The sequence below is a fragment of the Martes martes genome (genome assembly GCF_963455335.1).
Source record: "Martes martes genome assembly, chromosome: 6".
Lineage (NCBI taxonomy): Eukaryota > Metazoa > Chordata > Mammalia > Carnivora > Mustelidae > Martes > Martes martes.
In genome coordinates this window covers 115,311,125-115,332,009 of record NC_137893.1, presented here as the reverse complement: position 1 = coordinate 115,332,009, position 20,885 = coordinate 115,311,125, and the positions used below count along the sequence as shown (strand labels likewise).

At 39.1% G+C, this 20,885-nt stretch overlaps 1 protein-coding gene across 2 annotated transcripts in view; it reads left to right on the top strand.

The window, feature by feature from the left end:
• MAPK14 (mitogen-activated protein kinase 14) overlaps positions 1–20,885 on the top strand; it is a 77,933-nt gene that overhangs the window by 33,133 nt on the left and 23,915 nt on the right. For both annotated transcript variants that reach the window (XM_080807274.1, XM_080807273.1), the window contains exons 3-8: positions 324–382; positions 15,517–15,628; positions 16,311–16,340; positions 16,671–16,718; positions 17,873–17,987; positions 18,552–18,623. In XM_080807274.1, coding sequence (XP_080663400.1) covers positions 324–382; positions 15,517–15,628; positions 16,311–16,340; positions 16,671–16,718; positions 17,873–17,987; positions 18,552–18,623 — 436 coding nt within the window. The remainder of the gene's footprint in view (positions 1–323; positions 383–15,516; positions 15,629–16,310; positions 16,341–16,670; positions 16,719–17,872; positions 17,988–18,551; positions 18,624–20,885) is intronic.

The following is a 20,885-nucleotide window of genomic DNA, read 5'->3' as shown; positions in this document are numbered from 1 at the left end:
TTCATCAGTAGACTATCAGTGTTTGTATAAATCAAGAGCCCTAAATCTTTTTGTTTCTTGATAAACTAATGGCTGTATGTGAGCAAATTCTAAAGAAATGATGTTTTTAATGGTAAAATATGTTATTCTGGGAGGTGATGCTAATAAGAAAAAATCAAAAGCATAATTTGGTTAAAAAAATAAGTTGTAGTTAAGTGTATGATGATGTGATGTCATTGAACTAAGTAGTGGGATTTGTAATCAGTTCCTATTAAAATGGTTAAGATCTGATGGGTATTATGGTTTTATATTTATTTACGGCTGATTTTTCTATTTTCTTATAGGTGATCGGTCTGTTGGATGTTTTTACACCTGCAAGGTCTCTGGAGGAATTCAATGATGTGTGAGTGAATCTTCTGCCTTTGCCTTCCTCAGCTGGATGATAACGATTAGCAGCCCATTTCTCTTCCTGCACCATTTAGCGATATACAGACTTCAGAAGATTCTTTATTCCTACCATCCAACTCCCCTAGGGGAAGGGGATGAATACAGAAATGTGTATCCTGTATGGTCTAAATCCTCGTGGGAGGGGTCAGCCCCCAGCCGCTGCATTACTCAAGGCTCGGCTGTCTATTAGTATTTTCATCATTCCAGGCACATTGTGATGATCTAGTGGTGAGTCCTTGCAGGACTTCCATGGAAAGGAGCATAGGGAGTTTTGATTATGATTTTTGTTCTCAAATTGCCTGTCCCAGTTTTCAAGGGACACCTTTATACTTTACGTCATTGCATTCACATCAAGCAATGTAACCAGGCCCTGGTTCCATATAAATTCTTCTCTCCCTTTTGTCCCACTTGCATGTGGAAATGGTACTAGACCTGCCTGCTTCCTTGAAGTATTAGATTTCTGTCCTGAGACAGGCGGTGGGCCTCGTGTATTGAGAAAGCTGCTGCCTAGTGCTTGTTCTCCCAGTGCTAGCCTGAGGTTATCAGGAATCAGTAGTGGAGATTTGGGAAAATGAAACAGGAAGAGAAGGCTGCTGTGAGAATATTTGTTTAGTAGGTCACCATTGTGGGCAACTGGGCTGAAAACTACCAGGATCTTCTAGGGAGCAATTTGAATACACCTCAGACGGGGAGCATGTATCCCCTGGCCCCTGGCCTGTTGGCAAGGGTTTGCTCCAGGGGGGCATTAATGCCCTCACATGCCCAGATTGCACATGCGTGAGTACGAGATCGATTCCAGCAGGTGTTCTTGAGCACGTAGGAGCTATCTACGGTAGCTTCCCCAGTAGCTGAATTAGCCCACCTCCCTCCCATTCCCAGTTCACAGATATACTCCACCATAGAGAAAAGGAACACCTTAAATTCAGAGTTATACATTTTGTCCTCTTGTAATTTTGGCATTCTTACCTGGAAAGAGATGACTGTTGTGAAAATCAACACAGAACTGCAGATCATGGCTGCTTCTTTCTTAACCTCTACTCCCCAGTGCTGAACTTATCCACTTTCTCTGCACCATTATCCTGTGTTCAGTTTCTCCCACCTTTATTTATCCTAGGCTGAATGCAAGCACCATTTGCTCCTTTCCCAAAGAATAAGCAGGGGGCTATGTTTGAGCTTGTGTGTTCTGTCTAATGAAAGGGTCAAAGAAAAAAATGAAAAAATACAGAACATGAAATGTAAAAGGAAGCAGGAAAAGTAGCAAATTTTTCCCCACCATGTGAGCTTAGTTGGAAGATGATATGGCTAAGAATAGAAGATGAAAGTGAAGAATCTGGTCCAGGTTCGAGAATTTCCACCCACATTTACCTTGATCCTGCTAATGGAAGTTTAAGAAACAAGCAAAGGGCGGGCACCTGACTGGCTCAGTTGGTTAAGTGTCTGCCTTGGGCTCAGGTTGAGATCCCAAGGGTGCTGGAATTGAGCCATGTGTTTAGGCTTCCTGCTCAGCTGGGAGGGCTTCTCCTTTTGCCCCTCACCTCTGCTCATGCTCGCTCTCATTCTCTCAAATAAATAAATAAAGTCTTAAAAAAAAAAAAAGAAACAAACAAAGGGAAAAATAGGCAATAACTAAAAACCTGCAGCCCTGCTTGGCACTGGAATGTGGAGGCTTCCAAAGAATATTGGATGCTACCCAGGCAAGGGCACATGTGTTTCAAATTGTTGAGCCGTGCTGTAAACTATACTTGGAAAAGAATATTGCAGAATGTTGTGGGTTTTTTTTCCTTTAAAATTCATTTTTATTTTTTTAAAGACAGTTTTTTAGAGCATCTTTAACTTCTTTTTTTAAAAGATTTTATTTATTTATTTGACACACAGAGAGAGATAGCTAGAGCAGGTTCACAAGCAGGGGGATTGCGAGAGGGAGAAGCAGGCTTCCCGAGGAGCAGGGAGCCCGATGTGGGGCTCGTTCCCAGGACCCTGGGATTATGACCTGAGCCGAAGGCAGACGCTTAACCATCTGAGCCACCCAGGCGCCCCTAGAGCATCTTTAACTTTATAACAAATTTTAGAGGGAGGTACAGAGATTTCCCAATTATGCCCCTGCCCCACACGTGCATAACTTCCCCCATTGTCAACATCACTCATCAGAATGGTACCCTTTTTCTTTTTTTCTTACCAAGGAGGAACCTATAGTGACACATCATGCTCACCCAAAGTCCATAGGTTACCTTAGGCTTCACTCGTGGTGCTGTAAATCTATGGATTTGGACAAGCACATAGTGATATATTAACATTTAATATTATACAGTGTATTTTCACTGCCCTAAGAATGGTGGGTTTTGATATTCTGCCTAGATGTGAAAGAAATGCTGAAATAATGTGTTTGTGAATTACTCTGGAAAGCATTTGAATCAAGTCTGAGCTATACCCTAAATTTTAGGCATCATGAAGATGGGTTTATTATTTAACACATGGTTTGGTGATTTACTGACCTGGGAAAATGCTTTATTTTGGCTTAATAAGGCATTATGGAACTGGATTATGAATCTGTTTTTTTTCCATGTGAAAAGATCTTATTTAAGGCTGGTGTCTATTTGAAAGGTGAAGTTTTATCCATTGTTATGCCTTTGGCTCCGTTATCTGTTTGAAGGCCACTGACTACAAGCATACCCACTGAACTGAAGTTGCATTTATTTTTTCATTCATTCAACAAATACTGTTGAGTAGGAATCTGTTCTCTCTACTTGACTATCACTGGGTTTTGGCCATTTGTTTATTTATTTCCAGCTTTATTGAGCTATAATTAACATAAAACATTGTATAAGTTGAGATCTGATTATTTATAAACAAGAACTGAGTTCATCTCTAGGGAGCAAATCTCAGTACCACTTGTTGAATGCTTGCTGAGTGGAGTGTTAGAAAAAGTCTCCAAATAATGGGAAACACTAATCTTTCCCCTTGATGAAATCAAAATCTTACTAGGAGAAGGGAGTAAACTCGAGAACATTTTGTAACTGAGTTACTTGGCTGTATGACCTGGACAAGTCACTTTGCTTCTCTGGGCCCCAGTGGTTTTCTAATTAAACCTAGTAGGCAAATAATGAAAATTGGGGTGGTGGGCTTCCGAAGTGTTTTGTTTTGTTTTTTAAGATTTTATTTATTTCTTTTAGAGAGAGAGATACAGAGCACACGAGCAGGGGGAGGGGCAGAGGGAGAGAGAATCTCAAACAGATTCTGCACTGAGTGCAGAGCCTGGAGCCTAATGGGGGCTCGATCCTACTGCCCCAAGATCATAACCGGAGCCAAAATCAAGAGTGCGATGCTCAACCCACCAAGCCACCCAGGCACCCCTGAAGTGTTTTTAATATGAGAGAATCTCTGGAAATAGAATGGAAACCCAAGGTTACCTTAGGAAAATATTTCATTGTTTATTTTTCTATGATGTTTGTATCACTGAAAAAAATTACTGCTTGTCGAGGACAGTGGTAATTTCAGTGTTTTCCAAAATCATTTCAGAATTTGCTTAAGAGGCCAAACGTCTTCACCTATAATTGCAAGGTTTGCAAATTTAAATACCTTTAGGGTCAAACAAATAACATAAATGAGTCAGACAAATAACATAAATGGAAGTGGTAGGATCTTTGGTAAAATAGAGTACTTGTACTTCCTAAAAGCACTCAAACTGACATTAAAACAAAACAAGCAGGGGTGCCTGGGTGGCTCAGTGGGTTAAAGCCACTGCCTTCAGCTCAGGTCATGATCCCAGAGTCCTGGGATCGAGCCCCGCATTGGGCTCTCTGCTCAGCAGGGAACCTGCTTCCCCCTCTCTCTCTGCCAGCCTCTCTGCCTACTTGTGATCTCTGTCAAATAAATAAATAAAAATCTTAAAAAAAAAAAATCCAAAACAAGCAAACAAACAAAAAAACCACTATTCTGGCCAAATCAAACACACCGAAGGCTGGAGTGGTTCTACAGTTTTAGAGCAGGCGCTAGTTTTGAACATGAACTTCTCATGCTAATTAATAAAATATCTAGTTACTTTTCATGTTTACAGTAACTGAATTATGTGTTATGTGTATTTGTGCCTTTATGTTTCACTTAGCACTTTTCATTTATCATATAATTCTAATTTTTACTGAATTTTTAACTTCTTGGTTAATAGGCATTCTGCATACTTCATTTGTAAGACTGTACTTTTGAGAAAGGAACAGTAGGTGGTGAGTTTTGTTCATTAGGAATAATGGGCAGGTACTGAATCTAACAGTGTTTGGAAAGTGTGAAACTAAAAGATGAGTATATCGAGTACTTGACTGCCGTATGAGGTGGTTACACAGATGGCAAAATTTTGTAGAGATATAGCTAGACCTTTTAAATGATTGGAAATCATTTGGGCATTTCTGTTGGCTTCTTAATGGCAACATTTGGCAAGAGGTGGCATATATATGCATATGCATGCTGCAAATATTTAGCTCCCAATAGAAGTCCCAGAATTTTAAATAGTCAGTTTCAGAACCTAACCCCTAGAGTAAGCTAGCTGCATCTTCGTGCAACCATATCATCTCTTCTTGGTTATAGAGGTTCTCTAACCAAGCTTAGGAGGTATTGGAGAGTTTTTGGACTTAGGGGGAACTATTTCCTCAAATTTCAGGAAAACTGAATTGTCATGGTAAGTGGAAGGCAGTTTGTCCCTACTGTTTACCGCTTTCTCCATTTTTTTACAACTTTACATTGCAGGTCTCTCATACCTGAGTTCCTTACCTCTCCTTAGTTCTTGAAGAAGGAAATAGTAGTGGGGTTATAGACTCTTTTATGATCTAGCAGAAGACCTTACAACAGGGTCAGTCAGCAGCCATGGTTTGAGTGAAAACCAGTGAGCAGATTATCATCTAGTTTAGAGTTACGTTTGATAAAAATGAATGTTTAACCAATAAGGGTAGCCTTTTATGTCAGTGTAAAAGCTGTTGGGCATACCGAATAGGTAAAGGGAGTTTCTGGATTTACATTTAACCTGATTTCATTCAGTATTTGAATACCCAACGTATACTAGGCACAGGACTAGTCTCTGGGGAATGTAACAGTAAATAAGATAAACATGATCCCTGATGATAGAGTTGAGACGCCTAATGGGAGAGAAGAAAATCTTATTTTTTTATTTCATTTTTAATATTTATTTATTTATTTTTAAAGATTTTTACTTATTTATTTGAGAGAGACAGTACAAGCAGGGGGAGCGGCAGGCAGAGGGAGAAGCAGGCTTCCCTCTGAGCAAGGAGCCCCATGTGGGACTTGATCCCAGGCCCCTGGGATCATGATCTGAGCTGAAGCCAGATGCCTAACCGACTGAGTCACCCAGGCGCCAGAGAGAAGAAAATTATAAATAATCAAACAAAAGACAGTGTGGGCAGTTCTGAAAGATCCTACATGATTTGTTGCTGTGCAATCTCTGACCCCATCTATAGTCTTTCAATTCACTCTCTGCATTTCAGCCCCTCTGGCCGCTTTGTTCTCCCTTGAGTATGGACATCCACATTCTCAGTAGGACCTTTGCCCTGGTTTCTAACATGGGCCTGAACACTCTCCCCGCATCTCTACACGACTGGATCTTTAGTTTCTTTCAGGACCCTCCTCAAAGGTCTCTTCACCAGGAGCCCTTTCCCCCTCACCACCATAGCTGTGTCTGCCTCCACTGTCAGTGTCTATTCCTTATGCCACTTGGTTCTTAGCAAATTTTACCATCCTATGTTTGTTACTGTGTCTTTCCTCTTTCTGGCTTACATGCTCTAAAAGAGTAGGGAGTTTGTTTCCTTCCTTGTTGAATCTTCAGTACTTAGAGATTCCAGATGAGGAAACTGCACTTGAGAGAGATGAACTGAACTCTATAAAAGCCTGCAGAACTGCAACCATCTCAAGTCTTTCGGCTCTAAGTCTATTTCTGATCACGTTTGTCTTGATCCAGGGCTATGATTATTATTTGAAAGTCTGCAAATCCTTCTTACTGGGTAAAGACGGTGATCAGTTCTGTGTCAAAACTAAAGACCTTCCAGTTGCATGTATTTCCTGTTACTAATGAGGTGAAGCATAAATGTTTGCCTAAAACAGCTAAATGACCAAGTCAAGTTTGTAATGTGGTATTAAGTGATATCACAATGTGAAAAACTTAGTGGAGGAAGAAGGTAAGAACTGTATCTGAAGAAACAGATAAATATGGATGGGACATAGAGGTTGAAATTTTTTCCAGACAGTCAAAGAAATGAAGAAACCGTGTAAAGTGTACAGAAAAAGAGATTTGCATTGAATGGAGAATGTTAGATAAATAACCATTGGTTTTTCTTTTGTATTTGGAAAAACTGTGTAAGTGAATTCTGATTGACTTTTGTGGCAGAGAAGAATTGTTTTCCCAATTTAGCAAATAAGCGTTACTTGGAAATAATGCTTTCCTCCATCACTATGAAAGAAATACCCAACCTCATTGTTTGGGCCTACAGACATGCTTTCATTCTTTGAAAACAGGCTGAGTGTCCAAGATAGGTAATATAAGAGAATCAGTCTGGGAGAAAGATGAAGGAGGTGAAGCTCCTTGTAGATGCCTTCAGTGACTTACACTTGAAAACTGACTAAATTACATATCCTTTAAGAAAGTAGCATTGAGTTTTTGTCTGACATGTCAATAAGATGCCCCCTTTTTCTCAGATGAACTGATTTCAAAAGGTGGAGAAGATTCAGGGTCTAATTTAGAGTTTCAGTCTTTTAGTAAATCTTTTCCTCATTAATTCCTTCCTAAGTCTGGGTTGGGGCCCTCTCTTGTGTGTTCTCTAGCCCCTTGATATTCCCTTTTATAGTTCTAATCATGCCGTATTAATGATTTTATATTTATATTTGCCTTCCTCTCATCCTTTTCATCATTGGATCCCCAGTGCTCGACAGTTAATATTTGTCGGTGGAGAGACTGAAGAAATAACCTTGTGCTGTCTTGTTTGTAACTGGTTGATGATCTGGTTTTCTTGTAATCTGCTCAGTGCATTCTCTTTTGACTAGCTTTTTTTTTTTTTTTATCCTGTCATAGGATATACGGGATATAACTAAACTAAGTATTCTACCATATGGAATCTAAGGGGTCTAGTTTGGTTGATGTGGGTAATGTAGAGGGCACCTCTCAGTAATCTTTGCTTCCAATGAATAGAATAGTTTGTTGTGAAATAAGCTGGCTAAGCTGTCTACTTGGCTGCTGAATGGTGCTTTTACTCCTTATATTAGAAGCTTCTGGTCTGCTGACCAGCTAAGATCTTTGGCATGAGTATTTCAGTAAGATGTGTCTAGCTTGGTGTTACTAGTAATTCTATATGTCTTGGTCTTACTAGTAATTCTGTACATGTTGTTCTGGGTCATTTGTTCTATTCAGTAGTAACTGAGTGCTTGCTATCTACCAGACACCATTCTAGTACAGGGAACAAAAAAAATTTTGTCCTCTTTGAACATTGTACAGATAGATAACAATTAACAATGAGCATACAAAAAATTAGATAGTATATTAGCAGACAATAATGCTGTGGACAAAAAGAAAAGGTAGAGTAGGGAAAGGGGATAGGAGTGTGAGGGTAGGGTTGAGATGCAGTTTTAAATGGGTGGCCAAGGATAGACCTCATTGAGAAGGTGAATTTTGGAGCAAACATTTGAAGGAGTAGAGGAATTAGACCCATGGATATCTGGGGGAAGAGCATTCCAAGCAGAAGGAACAGCCAATGCAAAAGTCCTGAGGTGGAAAACTCCATGCTGAATTGGAATTTCAGCAAGGGGCTTGTGTGCCTGGAGTACAGAGGCCAGTGTGGAGCTGAATGAGAATAGCGGAGAAAAGTAGATCATGAGGTCAGAGAGATAATTGGGGACAGGGTACTGGATTATGTAAGGCTTTAATGGCCATTGAAGGGATTTTTTATCTTTTTTAAAAAATTTGTTATTTATATATTTGATATATATAGAGAGATCATGAGTAGGCAGAGAGACAGGCAGAGGGAGAGGGGGAAGTAGGCTCCCCCCTGAGCAGAGAGCCTGATGCGAAGCTCGATCCCAGGACCCTGAGACCATGACTTGGGCCGAAGGCAGAGGCTTATTAACCCACTGAGCCACCCAGTGCCCCGGGATTTTTATTATTTTTTTTAAGATTTTGTTTTTTTTTTAATTTGACAGACAGAGATCACAAGTAGGCAGAGATGCAGGCAGAGAGAGAGGAAGGGAAGCAGGCTCCCCCGGATCAGTGAGCCCGATGTGGGGCTCGGCCCCAGGACCTTGGGATCATGACCTGGGCCGAAGGCAGAGGCTTTAACCCACTGAGCCACCCAGGTGCCCCTATCTTTATTCTAAATGAAAAGGGAAGCCTTTTGAGGAGAGAAGTGACATGATCTGATTTTTAAAGAATTACTCTGCTGCTGTTTTGCAGATAGACTGTAGCAAGTCCCAAGGACCATCTGAAGTCTTTAGGAGGCTTATGGTTACAAATTGTCAATCCCTGTGATTATTTTAAATACTTTGTTTAAGTATGGGAATGTTTTTTGCCTTTTGGTAATTGCTTTATCAAATAGGGCTGACAATAGTAAACATGCCAGTTTACAGATACAGAACAGACTTTTTTTTTCTACATAGGGTTTTTTCTGGTTGTATAATGCTTTAAAAAGAAGGGTGGCAGGGGAGGACTCTTGACCTCTTGTTGTCCAAGAAGTGCTTAATAAAAGAAGTTCTAGAATGGGGTGCTGTCTGTAGTACTAAAACCCATTTATTATGGAGTTCTGCCTTTTTGCTCATAGAGTAGATTTTACTTATGAATGACTTTGAGAAATGGTGATTTGTGCTTCTTAAGTTTGATTAAATTTAAAGGAGACCATCTTCAGGTGCCTGAGTGGCTCAGTTGGCTAAACAACTGCCTTTGGGTCAGGTCATGATCCCGGAGTACCAGGATTGAGTCCCGCATTGGGCTCCCAGCTCCACAGGGAGTCTGCTTCTCCCTCTGATCAGAATTCTCCTCTCTCATGCTCTCTCTCACTGTCTCTCTCTCAAATAAATAAATAAAATCTAAAAAATTTAAAAAAATAAAGGAAACCATCTTCACAAGAAAAGTGAAAGGTGAGATTTGTATCAGGCCATGTAATTGTCTTTTCAGCCTTTAGACTAATAAAGTCCTACTTAATTCATTTTTATTTAAGTATTTATTTATTTATGTGAGAGAGAGGGGAGGGGCAGAGGGAAGGGGGAGAGAGAGAGAGAATCTCAAGCAGACTCCCTTCTCTGCGGAGTGTGAAGCCCGACCTGGGACTCCCATCTCACAACCTAAGCCAAAACCAAGAGTCCAAGGCTTAACTGACTGTGTCACCCAGGCACCCCTACTTAATTCAATTTTAAAGACGGGAGAACTAGGGAAGGGAAAAGTGGGAGCCATTTCTCTCCACTGGCTGCAACCTCTGTGCTCACAGCTCACATTTGCCCAGAATCCAGAGGCCTCCTCCACTAAGGACTCCATAATGCCGGATATTTTCATCCTGACGTTCTTTGCCATCATAAGCCTGGTCATATTGTCCTACGGTATCCATCTGCTGTAGTGACCTGCAGCTGTGGAGGGGAAGCCCTCAGAACAGTTCAGTGGGGGAAGGATGATGCTGATGGGCTGAGTGTCCTGCTTGGCTGATGCACCAGTGGATTTTTGCATCTAGACATTATTTTGGCTCCTGGTCTCCCAACAAGAGGCCTCTTAGCAGCAGCAGTAGCAGCAGTCCTGCTGCCCAGCAGACCTCTTCCAGAGACTCTTGGATATGGTTAGCTCAGAGGCAGAGGCCCTCATCTGGGACATCAGGGATGCGTGGGCATGGCTGGCAGTTGCTGTGTGCATTTGCACTGTAGACAAAAGGTGTTGAGTACACAGAGCTGAAATGTAGACTCAGTAAAGTTACCATGGAAAACTGCTCAAGTATTCATTTTGGTAGCCTTTCTTTAGTTGTAAATGCAATTGCATATTATTGTAAAATATGTTGTTTCCTTTCCCTCTCACACAGGGGGTCCCTTGTAAGTCCAAGAGCACACTGTCTTCATCTGTGAAGTAGTCACTTTATCTGTCTTTACAGAGTACAGATTACACAATCTGAGCTTGTGTGGTATCCCTCGTTTCACTCTCCAGCCAAAAGGAACTTGTCATTTGAATTTTAAAAATTTATCATATTTTTCCCATTCCATACCACTTGTGCCCCAGCTTCTCATTTAAAGAGAAAAGTGGTTATGTAGTCCTCATTCTTTGTGGCTGGCTGAATTATAAATTATTGAAATAGGGTAGCTGTAACTCATCCTTTTGTTTGGGGAAAATCTCTATCTTACCCCAAAATAAATGTTTTCTTTCTTTCTTTTTTTTATTGTCAAATGTTCCTTTTCTGGAAGAAAACTTTTAATATATTTCTTTGTCCAACTAGGGTTGAAGAAACTCAGTATTTTAGAACCCTTACTAGACTTGGGCCCCAAATCTGTGGTACCTATTCCTTTAAAAAGTCCATCAGAATTGTTCTACATTTGATTTTCCTTTCTAGCTTAAAAATAAACAAGGAGGGGAAAAAAAAGGTGGGAGAACTAGATAGCATTCCAGCTGTTCTTAAATCAAACCTCCATTAATTTATTTGAGGTGTTCTGAACACTGACAGTAGTAGTTACATCTTCACTAAACTGTAGTTAAATTTGCTTTCCAGAGACAAATGCTGTAGAAATTATGAGGTTATCAGTGAATGCTCCTTTTGGAATTGACTTATTTAAAATGTGCTCCTCTACATTTTCCTCTCACTCCCTTGTACACTGTTTAAAATTTCATACCACTTCCATAAACATTCAGTAACTTTGTGTGATGCTTGCTTTTGTCCACTGTTGGAAGATTTATTTTTAGAAACCTTCCTATATATGATGAGTTAGAATTTGATAGTTGGTGGTTATGGATTGGTCTTTGGGATTCATGGGAACAACATACAGTGTTTAGGTTAGTTCCTGCAAGACACTTCTGCCATGAATAATGCTTTTTAGTTTACTTAATTGTAGCCTGGCAGCAATGCTTGATAGTTATTGCTATTTAGACTGATTAATCTTATATACTTAAATAATGTTTTGACAGGCTCACCCTCTGTCTGGAAATTTTAGTGATAAAATGGATGTGATCTCTGATGGGACCAGTGATGGAATATTGTAATTAAAAGCATGTTCTTTTTTCTCAGGCTGTGCATTCAGTGGTCTTCTGGCTGTGTAGGATTTAAGTCACTGGTAACAAGTTTTTTTTTTTTTTTTAAAAGATTTTATTTATTTATTTATTTGAGAGAGAGAGGGAGAGATAGCAAGAGATCATGAGTTGGAGGGTGGGTGGGGGGAAAGAGAAAAGGCTCCCCTCTGAGCAGTAAGCCTGACACAGGTTGGCACAGCTTGATCCCAGGACCCTGGGATCATGACCTGAGCTGAAGGCAGACGCTTAACGTACTGAGCCATCCAGGCGCTCCTATTGGTAACCATTTAAACACACTAGTTGTACTAGAAATTACTGTGGTTACATTGGTAATACTGCTTCACATCTTTGTGAACCAGCACAAACATATTAGTTAAGATTTTTAGGTTTTATTTCTAGACAAATTAAGATAGATTGTAAGTGGAGTCATCTAGAATATTTTCCTTTTCTCTCTAAAATTATTTTTTAAAGTTGAGAGAATAATCCTTTACTATCTGAAGTCATAAAATGTGATCATTTGTAGAGCACACTTATAAAATAGAAATTGTATTCTCTCTTCCTCAGCTTGAGCCTTGCAATTTGTCATAATTGGTATTATGGATATGGCGACCATACACTAGATCTTCTGGGAGAAGTCCTGATTGCAAAATATTACCCAGTTATTGGCAACATTCTCATATTTGTCAGATTTATGAGTCAGGTGGGGTTAAAAACTTCAGTGACTGTGATCAATGGAATATTGCTAGGTTTTTGCCAGCTTTCTTCTTTCGTTAAAGATTAACTTTGAGGGGCACCTGGGTGGCTCAGTGGGTTAAGCCTCTGCCTTCAGCTCAGGTCATGATCTCAGGGTCCTGGGATCGAGCCCCACATTGGGCTCTCTGCTCAGCAGGGAGCCTGTTTCCCTGCCTGCCTCTCTGCCTACTTGTGATGTCTCTCTGTCAAATAAATAAATAAAATCTTAAAAAAAAAAAAAGATTAACTTTGATAGTAAGTATTGAGAATTACTATGGAAATTATCTGGACATCCCACTTCCCAGATTATTGTGATACTTACAAAACTTTTTAGAAAAGATCATTCTGTTGATTTAAACTTGAAGTCACCTGGAAGAATTTGGAGGCAGTATGTGCTGTGATTAAGATCATGCATGGTCCTGAGAGCAGACAGTTTTTGATTCAATCCTTGACATTACCACTCTTAACCTTGAGCAGGTTACATATCCTTGTTCATCTCTCTTTCCTTGTCAATGAAATGGGAAAGCTAATGGGACTTAACCTTACGGAGTTGTCAGGAAGAGACCATGAGGCATCAGGAAGAGTGCTCTGCACAGAATAAGCACTGACTACTTCTGGTTACGGTTTGTTCAGCATGGAACATTTCTTGCAAGAGAATTGCCTTTATGAAACATTTCAGAAAGTCCAGTTTTTTCTCTAAGTTACGTTTAGAGTCTGCCCTTTCCTCAAGGTAGTATAATTGTACAAACTTTAAAAATATGAAATGCTAAAATCTTAATTTTACATCTAGGCTAAGTTCTGTTGATCTTTGTGAAATTGGTAACTGACCCTGTCATCCCAACAGGGAAATTATGAAACAGAAAAAAAAAAAATTCAGTTCCCCTCTGAGGAAAGAGTAATACTACAGTATGTGTGTGTGTGTGTGTGTGTGTGTGTGTGTGTGTGTAGAGGTCATACACATTTTTATTTATACAACACATTAATAGTAGATTTAAATTTACTAGTCTGGTTTCTTTCCCTCCAAATTTATAAAAAATCAAAATAGAGATGAAATCAACATTTTTCATAGTTCGACTGGTATACATTATGATTCAGCCTCAGGAATGAGTAGTGATTCTTACACAACAGATAAAACCTAACCTGCTTTTTAAAAATTCAGCCATTTTAGTACTGATCTGGTTTTTGTGTTCCCATAGCTGTGTAATACAGTAATGAGTGGGTAAGCTATTGCATCTAGAATATCTGTGGTGAACCTGTTGGACTTGAATATAATTGTTCCCTAATCTGACCACGTAGGATTAATAACGAGCACCACACCTGTGAGGAGAGGTTCTGGAATGCCCCATCTTGCTTATAGATAATGTTCCTCCTTCCTTTAAAGTAAATGCAGGAATATTGTCAGTGAACAGTATCCTTTTGCCAGTGAATCCTGAAAAAGGAGAATTATAATTTGAAAATTTAAAGGACTACTTTAGAATCTACAACTTGATTTATAAAGAGGTGATTAAAAAAAAACTGATACTGATAATAACACATACATCATTCTAATTTGCATCTTTGCTTTTTTCTTTTCTCTTTAACTAACATCAAGTAGGAGGGAGTATAGAAGTTTTTAGGAAAATAGATGATAAGTGGTAAAGTTAGAATAGGGGTGTTAAAAATGAGCCCCCCACCATGAGTAGTTATTATGTTTTAGCTCTCACTGTGGTACTTAGTAGGTGGCTATCTTATTTTATTTTATTTTATTTTATTTTATTTTATTCATCGTGATAACTGTACTCTTTAATCCCCATCACCTGTTTCACCCATCACTCCACTCACCTCTTGTCTGATTTGTGTAGTTCAGTTTGTTCTCTATTGTTAAGTCTGTTTCTTGGTTCGTCTCTCTCTTTATTTTTGCCTCTTTGTTCATTCGTTTTCTTTCTTATGTTCTACATATGAGTGAGATCATATAGTATTTGTCTTTGACTTATTTCGCTTAGCATTAGACTCTCTAGCTCTATCCATGTTGTTCAAATGGCAAGATTTCGTTCTTTTTTATGGCTGAGTAATATTCCATTATATATATATATTATATATATTTTATATATATATAACATCTTCATTCATCTATCAGTGGACACTTGGGCTGCTTCCATAGTTTGGCTATTGTAAATAGCGCTGCAGTAAACATAAGGGTGCATGTATCTCTTTGAATTAGTGTTGTACTTTGGTGATAAATACCCAATAGTGTGATTACTGGGTTGTAGAGCAGTTCTATTTTTAATTTTTTGAGGAACCTCCATACCATTTTCCACAGCAGCTGCCCATTTTGCATTCCTGCCAGCAGTGCAAGAGGGTTCCTTTTTCTCCACATCCTTGCCAACGTTGGTTGTTTCTTGTGTCTTTATTTTATTTATTTATTTATTTTTAAAAAGATTTTTATTTATTTATTTATTTGAGAGCGAGAACATGCAGACTCCCTGCTGAGCAGGGAGCCCAGTGCAGGTCTCAATCCCAGGACTCCAGGATCACGACCTGAGCCTAAGGCAGATGTTCAACCAATTGAGCCACCCGGGCGCCCACTTGTGTTTTTAATTGTAACCATTCTGACAATACAAAAATTATAGTTTTGATTTTGCATTTTTCTGATGATGAGTAATGTTAAGCATCTTTTCATGTGTCTGTCGGCCATCTGTATGTCTTCTTTGGAGAAATGTCTTGTTCATGTCTTCTGCCCATTTCTTAATTGGATTATTTGTTTTTTGGGTATTGAGTTGTATCAGTTTATATATTTTATTTTTTTAAAGATTTTATTTATTTATTTGACAGAGAGAGACACAGTGAGAGATGGAACATAAGAAGCAGGCTCCCCGATGAGCAGGGAGCCTGATGTGGGGCTCGCTCCCAGGACCTGGGGTCATGACCTGAGCTGAAGGCAGATGCTTAACGACTGAGCCACCCAGGTGGCCCTCAGCTTATATATTTTAGATACTAACCCTACATCAGATATGTCATTTCCAAATATCTTCTATTCAGTAGGTTGCCATATAGGAGTGGCCTTTTCTTAAAAACTTTTAGAAGTCTTATGAAGATAAGAGCTTTCATAGGGGTTCTGGATTATCGTGTAACTCTCCATTAATTTCTAGGTATCTGGTGACCCATCTCATGGGAGCAGATCTGAACAACATTGTGAAATGTCAGAAGCTTACGGATGACCATGTTCAGTTCCTCATCTACCAGATTCTCCGAGGTCTCAAGGTATAGTCTTCCCTTCTTCATTCCAAGGCTTAAGAAAAGGAAGGAAAAAAAACCTTTCCTATGGAAAATTTCAAACACTCACAAAATCACAAGTACAATCCTAGTGTAATGAACCCCTGTATTTACTCAGTGACCACAGTTACCAACATATGGTCAATCTTGTTTCTTTTGTATTTCACAATCCCTGGATTATTTTAAGGCAAGTCCAGACATAATGTCATTCCACCCATAGATATTTCAGTATGTATGTCCAAGAGCTCAGGACTTCATTCTTATATCTAAAGAGTAGTAATAATTTATTGATATAATCTAATATCTGGTCAATGTTGTTGAAACTTTAAAAACCTCCTCAGGTTTATTTGTGGGAGGGGCCGGGAAGTAATGTGTTAAAATTAAGCCACCTTTGACTTTTAGCAGCTTTGAATCCTAATTGAGCTCCACAGCACCCACCAGAAAACAGGTTGAAAATTCTGTTTAACTCATGTGGGTAGAGTTGATGGTATAGAAATCATAGTTATGATAAATGTACAGATTACTGTTAATTAACTTGTTCTCATTTCTAATCCCATTATTTAATACTAGCAGTTCTTACTGATTCATGAAAATATACCTCAACTATGTCATATGACTGTAAGAGGTTGGAGATAACTTTTTGATTAACCGACTTTTTTCTCTTTCACAGTATATACATTCAGCGGACATAATTCACAGGGTAATGTATTGTGATTTTGATTAAATTATTTGGGGAGAACCACTGAAGTGGAGAGGACTGGCATTCAGCCAAGATCCTAATCCAAACTTAATTTAGCCATGGAAGTATTGATTGATTGTAACTTTGCTCTAGGTTTAAACCGATTAAAGAAAGAAAATATATTGTTTTTAGTTACTTAAGGCTAATTAGGACTAGCCAGTGATTATAGATGGAGATCATTGATAGCTGGGTAGTTTTACATTTATGTTTGGATCTTCATCATTACCTGTAGGAAAAAAACCTACCATATATCATAAAGTTGATCATGTCCTCTCTGTACTTGCTTCCTAGGACCTAAAACCTAGTAATCTAGCTGTGAACGAAGACTGTGAGCTGAAGGTGAGATGAAGAGACACTGGTAATTGTTTGTTTCAGCATGTAATTATGTGTTTGATTGACCAGGCAGAATAATAGAACAGATGGGTTTATAAAACCATGACTTTTTATCTGAAAATTCATTCCTTAGGAATATCAGATTTTGAAGTTTGAACCATAGACTTAGTAAGTTTTAGTTTACAGGACATTGAAGATGGCATCCGGTGTCTTGTTTTCATTCTAAAATAAAGTTGTTAGAAATTTAATATATTAGTTATAATAAAGGAAGATTATAGTCTGAATATCAAGTAAGCAATCCTGGAGAGATAATTACTAGATCAGTTTTCTGAGAGAAAAAGGGCAAAAGCCACTCATCAAATTAATTCAGATAGGAGATAGGTAGTCTATAGAGAGCAAGCAGCTCTGGAATTTTTTTTTTCTTATCTTTACTTTTTAAACATAATTAAATATAAAAAAATACATCATTTTAAGTGTATGTTTGACAAAATTTTGATATCCATTCGACCACCAACACAATTAAAATAAAGAACAGTTTATCACTTCAGATAGTCGCCTTGTGCTCCTTCCTAGCCAGCACCCTCCCCCGCCCAGCCCTCCACTACCCCTAACCCTGGCTTCAGACAACCAGTGATCTGCTTGCTGACACTATAGAATAGATATATTTTTTCTGGAATTTCATATAAGTGGAATCATACAGTACTTGTGTGTGTGTGTCTAACTTAGGCTTGGTATAATATTTTTGAATTCTCTCTGTGTTGTATCAGTAGTTCATTCTTTTTTATTGCTGAGTAGTATTAATTTTATGAATTGGCCACAAGTTGTTTATCCATCCACCTGTTAGACATCTGCTTCAATTCTAGTTTGGGGCTGTGCACAGCTGTTATGAATATTCATGCTCAAGCCTTTGGGTGGATGTATGCTTCCATTGCTCTTGGATAGATCCCTAGGAGTAGCATTTTTGGCTTAGCTTTTTGTAATTTTATTTTTTAAAGTTCTTGCTGTGTTCATCATGTGTTTTAAGCATGGACTAGGAAGTGTGTTTATGAAAGTGCTATCTTGTTCTTCCTTTTCCGAGACACTAGAGCGTTCTCCCCTCCTGCTTTGTGAGTCTTAGGAGCTTGACTGTTCCAGTGCCTGATTTCTCTTCTCTCCCTTAGATCTTGGATTTTGGACTGGCCCGACATACAGATGATGAAATGACAGGCTATGTGGCCACCAGGTGGTACAGGGCTCCTGAGATCATGCTGAACTGGATGCATTACAACCAGACAGGTATTGACTTTTGTTAGTTACTTAGGACCTTATTAGCACCATGTTGGTTGGGTGTATCTGGGATTCTCCGAAGTGGAGATGATGGGAGTGGGAGAAAGCATCTTTTGCTCCCCCCTTAGTGGTCCTTTTAAAGTCAACAGGAAATATTTCAGTTGCTCAGGTAGAGAAAGTGGGGTTTTTATACACAGCTTTTAAACTTTGTGATCTAGCAGCTGGGTTTTTATTTATTTAGATTTCCAACATATTTTGTGAATACGTCTACCTGAAGACAGTGGGGTCATAATTTTAACCTCTCAACACTGTTTTGGAGAATCTGCCATTTCTGCCAGTAAGAATCTCTGCCCCTTTGTGAACAGTTTCTCTTGCCTTAAGTATGTTTTGACGTCCCACCTATGTAGCTCTTTAGCGGGGCTAATAAGCTTACTGCTGTAAAGAAGAGTATGACTGTTGAACCTTGAATGTATTATATACTAATTTCAGCAATTCGCCTCTAGTTACAGTTCTCTTTGTGGTCAAATATGGTAACAGTGACGTCGTATACCCTTTTCTCTTTACTTTTGCCAGTTGATATTTGGTCAGTGGGATGCATAATGGCCGAGCTGTTGACTGGAAGAACATTGTTTCCTGGTACAGACCGTATCCTTTTAAAAGTTTTGGATTCTTGTTTCTTATCTGTATTCCAGTGTCCATGGGAGTGTATTGCTTTTACCTATCTCTAGGGAAGGCTCTCAGTTACTTGTTTAAATAGTTCAGATATGTGTTATGAGATCTGCCCTCTGGCTGAGTATTTCGCCTTGTCAAGAAAGAGGCTTCAATTTACTTGTGTGCGTTGGAAAAATTCCTCATAAGCCGGAGAACTCTTTACATCTCTCACATGTCATCTTTTTTGCAGTGAGTCGCTTATTGTATTAATCTTCTAAAAGCAGTTCTGCAACCTGAGCGTATTCCTGAGAAACTCCAGATCTCAATGACTGGTTTAGTACGCTTGTACAACACTTAATGAGCACAAGGTACCCATTTACAAATCAGGGATATCTTTAGCTTTTATGTTTGGCTTACATGTTAAAAAGATTATTATTTGGTCCCTATGATGATGTACCTGCTGACTCTCTTTATGTTTGTTGTTTAACAACAAATAATAAAAACAAGAAGTGATAAGGTCATCCAACCTTATCCGTGTGCCTGTTTTTTTTTTTCCAGCACAATTTTGTTTTTAGTCTAGAGTATAGCCAAACCTTAATTTACTTCCAGACTTATTATCTAGTTTATAGTTTTTCATGGCCCTTTTATTTTAGGTCCTTTCCTATCTGCTGCATGTCCATTTCAGAGTTTAGAAATAATACCAGCAAAATGTGGTTTGTTGGAACTCCCATTACTTTTATTGGGGAAAGCGTTCAGGTGAGAAAGAATGTTGACTTATGTGTCTCGAATGAGGCTTGAAGATTTTTGTAAAATTCATTGGAGTAGCCCGGGAATGGGTTGGGTAGAGCTTTAAAGATGCTGCAGTTAAGCTATGAATGTGATCTCTCATGCTTAGAGACCTGAAAGCATAGAGACCATAGCAAACTCACTGAGTTTATAAACCAGAACATTAGTTTACTTGCTTACAGTTTGGGATATACTTCTGTGGTGACTGTGATGTTCATGTTATCTATCCATGTGTTCTAACTATCTTTTGCTAGAGGAAATGTACTTTCCTAAGGAACTGAAAAACTTCTGCCCCCTCAGGCAAAGCTGTTTATATCCCTCTGAATATTTCTGCTTTGATACAGAGCTCTGTCTCCCTATACTTACTGCTTCTCATTCCCAGAGTCTTAGTTTTTTAAATACCTAGTGTTTCTCCTTTGTCCTTTGCTTTATTCACCTTATGTCTTCGTCTTAGAATTGTGGTATATATGTTACAGTCCAGGCTAAGAGAATTAGGGAAATTTTGTAATTCCTTCTTTCCTCAGGTACCTATCTCAGAGTCCCATCCTTTAGCATGTCTTGCCAAGTGTACTACTATGATGCATTGCTCTATTGCCCTCTCCCCTCGTCTCCTTTATTATCTCTGTCTCTGTCTGTCTTCAGTCGGCTGCAGACTCTTCTGCCTACGTAGATAACCAGAGTGGTGGAAAGCAAGAGAGACAGCAGGGTGTACTAGTTGAAAACACATACTCGGGAGTGAGACTTCCTGGGTGTAGATCCTGCCTCTTTTGCCCCCAGCTGCATGACTGTGAGCACATTTTCTAACCTCCGTCTCCTGGTTTCCTTAACCGTAAAATGTTAAATGTATATACCTCGCAAGGTGGCTGTGAGAATCCAGTGAGATAGTGTCTGGAAGGTTCTTAGAGCCTGCCAGGAAATGTTAGCCATCATCTTCATTAGTGACTTTTGGGAAATAGTTTTTCCCTTTACCTTCCCACTCTGTTGTCTACCTATGAATCATTAAAGGTTAATTTTTGTTTGTTTTATTTGTATTTCGTGACAGGTAGTGAAGGATGGATCCCCTTGGCAGGCTACTGATAGAAAGGTTTCAAAGCAGTTGTGCCCTGTGGTTTTATCTACAGACAGCTGCCTGCCCCCTGATGCCTTGACTCTTTTAGAAATGCTAACTTTCATGCACACCTTACCTGGGTGGCTCAGTTGGTTAAGCATTTGAGTCTTGATTTCAGCTCAGGTTATGAACTCAAGTCTGTGAGATCGAGGCCCACATCAGGCTCTATGTTGGCATGGAGCTTATTAGAGATTCTCTCTCCCTCTCCCTCTGCCCACTGTCCCCTACCTTCCTGCTCTTGCACATGCATGCACACTCTCGAAAAAATAAAATAAAGGAAGGGTAACTTTCTAAGAAGTCTTCCCTTGCTATGCATACTTCTTTTCCTTCTATGAGCTTTAGATGGAAAACCTAGTATTACC